This window comes from Armigeres subalbatus, chromosome 1 (assembly GCF_024139115.2).
Source record: "Armigeres subalbatus isolate Guangzhou_Male chromosome 1, GZ_Asu_2, whole genome shotgun sequence".
Taxonomy (NCBI): Eukaryota; Metazoa; Arthropoda; class Insecta; order Diptera; family Culicidae; genus Armigeres; species Armigeres subalbatus.
The window spans coordinates 171,167,491-171,174,709 of record NC_085139.1 but is presented as its reverse complement, the minus strand read 5'-3'; the positions used below and the strand labels follow the sequence as shown (position 1 = coordinate 171,174,709).

The window sequence follows — 7,219 nt, the reverse complement described above, 5'->3', positions numbered from 1 at the left end:
TCGTGATTCCATGTCGATCCCAATTTCGCTATCTGATGATATCAGACTGTCAAGATATTGAAATCCCCCGATCATTCGGCTACTGCTAAGTCTGCGGAGCTGTTCCCGTTGACACTCAACGTCCTGCTGACTTTGATGGTGAGACGCCGCAAAAAAGCAAACGGTCAGCTCTTTGGGCCCACTTAGCATAAATGAGCGTTAGCCAGTAGTTCAAATTGTACACCTCGTGTCGGGTTCCTTCCCGACCGAGAACTATGTTTTCACCTCCACTATGTTGGCCAGCGAACCCAGTCCAAAACGACACCTTTCCCAGGGCAGATTTCGTCATCTAAAATGACCATCAGTCACACAAAACACCAAGTCTTCACATTGAAACACAATTTACAGTTTATTACACTTTACATTAAACATCGATTTATTACTAATTTACGACACTACTTTATTTGACACTAATTACATTTATTACTAAATACTAAACTTAACACGCAACAATAAAAACGATCAAGGGTTCGCCCCTCGAAATGTGCACGACAGCGTACTGTTTACAACTAATTTCTCGCATTCGTTGCTGCTGCTGTTGCCTTTGCATAAACTACCGACGCACCGAACGACGACCGTCCGCACGGCAGTGTGGATGTGATGATGCGAGAGCCTACGAAAGAGCGAACCAAAAAGTGCGACCATAGCAGGTAAAATTGGTAACGCACTCGTTCGCCGACGACATACATTGATAGCAGGGTGAATGATACTATCGTTGATGCTTGAATAAATGGTCTGTTCACAGACATCCTCACCCACCCTGAAGTTGCCAGGAAACTTCTGAAAAGAGAAAATACAAAAAGATTCCCCTCGATGCACTGGCTGGAATCGATTGACCTCAACTCTAATCTTCCTGATTCTGCGATGGCAGCATACACAATTTGGCTACCGGTCTTTTCATGAACCCGGTTGAGGTTCTTAGCGTTACCACTCGAGTTATTCCATCCGCGCCAGGGTGTAGTTCCTGAATCCGGCCCATCTTCCACTGCATAGGTGGTATGTTAGGCTCGACGATGACAACCAGCCTTCCTACCTTCACGTCTATTGCCGGCTGCCAGTGCTTCCCTCTAGCTTGAAGTTGTGACAGATATTCCCGGCGCCATCGTTTCCAGAAGTCCTGTAATTGTCGCTGTATGAGCTGGAACCGTGACAATCGGTTTAGCTGGACGTCTCCAAGATCTGGGTCGGGCAAAGCATGAAGTGATGCTCCGACTAAGAAATGCGCCGGTGTTAGAGACTCCAAGTCCAACGGATCATCGGATAGCGCCGTCAATGGTCTGGAGTTAAGGCATCCTTCTACTTGTGCCAACAATGTGGTGAAGTCCTCATGCGATACTGGATTTCCACCGAGTACCCTCAATATATGGAATTTGGCTGAACGAACCGCGGCTTCCCATAATCCGCCAAAATGCGGGGCACTTGGAGGGTTGAAGTGCCAGTAAATTCCTTCATCTGCACATTCCCTCGTTACAGCGGCTCGGTGTTTTTCCTCCTTCAGTAACACGAAAAGTTCTCGGATCTGGTTTCTTGCGCCTACGAAATTGGTACCGTTGTCTGAATAGACGTCACTACAGCGCCCACGGCGCGCAAAGAATCTTCGCAAAGCTTGCAGGAACCGCTCCGTCGATAGATCTGACACCAACTCCATATGGACGGCTTTCGTAGCCATACACACAAAAATTGCAACGTACGCTTTCGTTGGTTTACGCCCCCTTCCTTCCTTCAAGTATACCGGCCCAAAATAGTCTACGCCGGTTTTCGAAAACGGCCTTGAAACAGAGACTCTTGCTGCTGGCAGTTCTCCCATTTGTTGCTGGATTGTACTCGGTTTAGCCCGGAAACAACGTTGACACTGATGAACGATCTTCTTCGCCAGATTTCTGCCACCAAGCGGCCAGTACCGCTGTCGAACTGAACTAAGTAGAAGCTGCGGTCCAGCGTGCAGATATTTCTGATGTTAATGACGAAGAATCAATTCGGTGAAAGCGTGCCTTGCCGGTAGGATGATTGGATGCTTAGAATGCAGTGATTCTTCCGAATGAGCTAATCGTCCACCGACTCGCAGAACGTCGTTCTCATCGACCCGAGGATTGAACCACCGTAGAGGTGAGTTCCGTGATACTGACGTGCCCGATTTTAACTTGCACAGCTCGTCCGGGAAAGACTCCACCTGAACCTTCCGAATTATCAGCTGCTCAGCGAGATGTAGCTCACACGAAGATAGAAATCCCGTTTGCCTTTCTGCGGCTGGACACCGTAGGTTATTCAGGAAGCGCAACCAGTATGCTGTCATCCGAATCAACCTTGTGAACGTCGAAAATCTTACTAGATAATCCGAAAGAAAATCGGACTCCTTCGACGAAGCGCAAACCACCACGTTGCGTCGCTTTTCCAATTCTTCCTTCGGTGGTGCTTCCGTGGCTACAGGCCACTCCCTATGGTCTTGCTTTAACCATGTGGGCCCATGCCACCACAGTTCATTGTCACGGATGTTATTGGGTAGTATTCCACGCGATATCAAGTCTGCTGGGTTGGTGTTCCCTGGAATATGCCTCCATTTGTCTACTCCCGTCAAGCCTTGAATCTTCGCAACCCTGCTCGCGACGAAAGTGGTCCAAGTACCTGGCGATGACTTGATCCAATGAAGAACGCAGGTAGAGTCCGTCCAGAAATAAACCCTGTCTTCTATCTTCAGCGATTCTGCCACCTTTTCCCAGAGTTGTGCTGCCAACAGTGCTCCGCAGAGTTCCAATCGTGGTAGAGATTGCGTCTTGAGCGGCGCCACCCGTGATTTCGAGGTCAACAGATGAACCGAAACCGAGCCATCCTCTATCTGACTTCTCACATAGATTGTCGCACCATATGCGACTATCGAAGCATCCGAAAAACAGTGGTATTCTACGGATACCGATCCTGGAACTATAACGCACCGTGGAACCCGTACATCGTTCAATACTGGGATTTGCTCGTGAAACTTTCGCCATTCCTCACCCACCATTTCGGGTAGCGGGTCATCCCATTGAAGAGTTTCACCTTTCTCGTTTTGCAAGCACCAAAGCCGCTGCATAAAAACCTTCGCTGAGGTAATCGTTGCTCCGAGCAGACCAAGCGGATCGAAAAGCTTCGCTATGAAACACAGCACTTGCCGCTTCGTAATAATCTGGTTTGCCGTGAGAGGAGGAATCTCGAACTTGTACCGAAAACGATCAACATTGGGTAGCCATGTTAAGCCCAATGCTTTCACCTCCGCGTTCTGGTCCCAATCAATACCGTTTGCATCCGGTAACGCCAAACATTCGTTCGGAATCCCTTCGAGTACTTCCGGACGATTAGAAGCCCACTTTCGCAGTTTAAATCCTCCGCTGATCATCGCTGCGTCGAGTTGTCGCCTCAATTCGATCGCAGATTCGACGTCGCCCGCTCCTGAAATAACGTCGTCCATATACACGTCTTCTTCGATCGTCGTAGCCGCCAGAGGAAACCGCTCCCGCTCGTCGGATGCCAGTTGCTTCAGAGTACGTGTAGCCAGATATGGTGCCGATTTGGTACCGTACGTCACCGTCAGCAGCTCGTATATAGAAACCTTGCCATCTAGTCCAGTCCACAGGATGCATTGTAGCGGAGTGTCATCGGATTTCGTCCAGATTTGCCGGAACATCTTCTCGACATCAGCAACCACCATCACCTGACGAGTTCTACTCTGAAGGACGATCGACCTAAGATCTTGCTGTACTACTGGTCCAGCATACAGCGCATCGTTGAGGGATATTCCAGTAGAAGTCTTACAGGAGGCATCAAATACCACTCTCACCTTGGTCGTGGTGCTAGTCTCCTTGATTACCGGATGGTGTGGCAGAAAACACCGTTTGACTGCCTTCTCCTCAGGTTCGTCCACCTTTCGCATGTGACCGAGATTGATATATTCGGTCATAAAATCGCTGTACTGTCTCTGTAGATCAGGATCTTTCACCAACCTTCGCTCTACAGCTCGTAATCGCCTCAATGCGATGTCTTTCGATTCACCAATTTTCGCCAGCACTTCAGTGTTCTTTGGGAGGGTAACTGTGTAACGTCCATCCGTTTCCCGCTTCACAGTGTTTTCGAACAGCTCTTCGCAGCGGCTTTCTTCCGGGGAGTGTTTGTTGACGGCTCCCACTTCCTCGCAGGACCAAAACCGTGCCATTATCTCTTCCAGATCGTCCGACACTGCCATGTTGCAGGAGTATCTAGTCGCCTGACTATCCGATGTGACTTCACCTGTCACTATCCATCCGAAAACAGACTCTGTCAATACAGGCAGGCTCTTGCCTAATTGAATTTCACTTCCTGACGGGAAGAAGGTGAAGAAAGCTTGGATGCCCAATACCAAATCGATCTTCCTCGACCGGAAAAACTCTGGATCCGCCAGCTCGATGTCTACAGGTATGTCCCATCCACTTGCCTGAATAGTGGTCGTTGGCAGGCTCGCTGTGACCTTCGGTAACACAAGGAACTCCATAGATCGAGCGTACGACGAAACGCGGGACTTGACGACAGCTTTAATTTTGTGCGATGCCTTTATTCCGGACTGCCCGATGCCCTGAATCGAAATGTTGGCTTTCTGTACGGAAACGCTCATCGCCTGGCATAGTTTAGTGGAGATAAAGTTGCACTCTGACCCTGAATCCAGAAGTGCTCGTGCTGGGTAGCGACATCCTACATCGTCTTCGATCACTACGACAGCTGTAGCCAAAAGAACTTGGGATGACCCACACTGCGCCGCGTTGGAAGAAGTAGATTCGACCGCTGAAGCATTCGCTGCCCTCGACCTTGCGCTTGTACTACCCCGTTTCGGACTCCCTCCTGAACTCGATCTCCTGGGGGATCCTTGGCTACCCTTGCGTTCTCCTCCCTTGAAGCAAAGTAACGAATGGTGTCGACCCTTACAATGCCAACAGGAGAATTTTGAAGTGCATTCCCGAGCCAGATGACCACGCTTGAGACAATTGCGGCAGAGGGATTCCGCACGCAAGAATGATTCCCTACTGGACAACGACAACTTCAAAAAGGATGGACACGTATGAAGTCCATGTATCTGCGCACACGAGGGACACTTAGCGTTGTTGGACTGGACGGCGTTGTTGCTGACCTTCGATGAAAACGGCCTTCTCCTGGGTGGTAGCGACTGCTCGACAACTTTTGACTCCGCCTTCACTGGTAGAGCTTCGAGAATTTGGATTCTCCGCTGCGGGAGCTCCAGTAAGTCCCTTAATATGGTGTCCTGCTCCTTCGTCGACGAATGCTCCCATCCCCGCCGTGTGCTCGGGTCGAGACGAGCGCTTAGATGTTCGACCAGCAACAGATCTTTATACTCGGCCGGTTGGATGATCTGATCCAGGGTCAAAATCACACGATCGAATCCGTCGACCAGCCTGTGAAGATCCGCGATTGACTCCGTGGTGAGGGACGGCAGTTTGAAGAGAGCCTGCACTTGCTTCTTCCGTAAGAGCTTGCTATTGTTGTAGCGTTTTAGCAACGACTTCCAAGCAACCTGATAGTTGTCCCTGGTGATCTTTAGCGGATCTATCAGTGCCTTAGCTTCGCCTGCTAAGCACCCCTTGAGGTAGTGGAATTTTTCCACATCGGGTAGGTCTGGCTTCTCATGGATCAGAGACGTGTAGAGATCCCTGAAGCTGAGCCAGTCGTCGATGTTCCCGTCGAAACTCTGCAGCTGGATTTGAGGTAGGCGAACATGATCCATGCCACCATGTAGAGTGGCATCTCCAGGGCGAATAGACTGGTTCTGGACGGAATTGTTTTGAACCTCTCCTCTCCTCTCCTCTCCAGAAACGATTTCGCATCGTAGTAGCGGTTCTCCACCTCCAACTGCTCCCTCTGCAAACTTTCGGGCTCCGTGAAGTCCTCGTGCGCTTGTATTTCCCAGATTGCCTCACTTATCTGAACCCACAAACTATCTAACTTTTCGAGACGAACATTGATTTGAGCGACAGGGGTACCCTCCTTAAAGTTCTTAACATACTGGCTAATGTTACTTAAAGATAACTTTAACCCCTTCAGCCTCGTCGTCAGGTTCTTCAGGGAATCCGCGTTCCTGGTAACGGGCTTCATGATTACTGTCGTCTCACCACGGAAACTCGAACAATGTCGTCAGTCAGTGGGTTACTCCACTCGCAGAATCGTAGAACCGTCGGCAAATCCAAAAATTGATAAAATCGGAGATGTAGTACTCAATATTGTCCGCTTCGGCAGGACATATACTGTTCAGCTCACCTATGAGAAGTAACAGCGGGGCAGCCGAAGCCAAAACAGCAAATTCTCCTATTGAGAACACCTCCAATATTCGGACGATGCCTCAGATTCCGATCCAAGCCATGAAATGCGAGGGAGTGGAAATAAAGTTGTAATATTCAAATTGAAACTTCGGCTAGACATATACTATTTTCCTCACCTATGAAACAACAGCAGGTACCAGTAGCCGAGCTCAAAAATAATCCAAATTATGCTCAAACGCCGCTAACCAGTAGATAATTTAGCGGGAATCGTCTCAGTTCATTCAATCGAGTGCAGCGGAGAAAGAACAACCAATGTAGTTTCAAAAATGTCTGCTTCGGCAGGACATATACTTAGTCTCACCTGGAGAACTAAAGATGGCGCTGAACGAATTAGATTCGGTTCAAAATCAACGCAAATCCTTCCAAAAACCGTCCGTCATTCGACTCGTAACAGTCCAAATTGCATCGAAAAGTTGAAATACATTTAGGCGTGCAGTATCAAATGTCCAGCTTCGGCTGGGCATATACTATTTCATATGAATTTACCTGGCCGGAAAAGCCTTTCCGTGATGCCCGAGCCTAGAAGCTTTCGTAGTGTCGTCCGTCTCTAAATCGATCGTCGTCGTTCCGTCGCAACTTGCACGGTCCGTGCACCCAAAATGTTCTGACAGGTAGTAGAACAATGCTTTGATTATTCCACAATCCTTGCTGAATCTTCCGAATTAATTCCAAATTTAAATCCCACACGCTCCACTGTGCGACGATGCCGGCCGTCGTTCAATTGCTTTTTCCCTCTTGTGTTGCTGCTGACGAATGGTATAGGCACACTGTAGCAGATCGAACAGCTGTTGATTGGTGGTTCGATGCAAGTCACTGTGTTATTTTCTTGATGGGTGTTTATGATTTTG

At 48.9% G+C, this 7,219-nt stretch overlaps 1 protein-coding gene across 1 annotated transcript; it reads right to left on the bottom strand.

Moving 5' to 3' along the window:
* Nucleotides 1–883: 883 nt before the first annotated feature.
* Nucleotides 884–6,147, bottom strand: LOC134206749 (uncharacterized). The gene is made up of 3 exons (XM_062682479.1): nt 5,785–6,147; nt 2,036–5,743; nt 884–1,990 (listed from the first exon to the last, which is right to left on the bottom strand). Exons 1-3 carry the CDS (start codon nt 6,145–6,147, stop codon nt 884–886), a joined length of 5,178 nt encoding a protein of 1,725 aa, XP_062538463.1.
* Between the last annotated feature and the right edge of the window lie 1,072 nt (nt 6,148–7,219).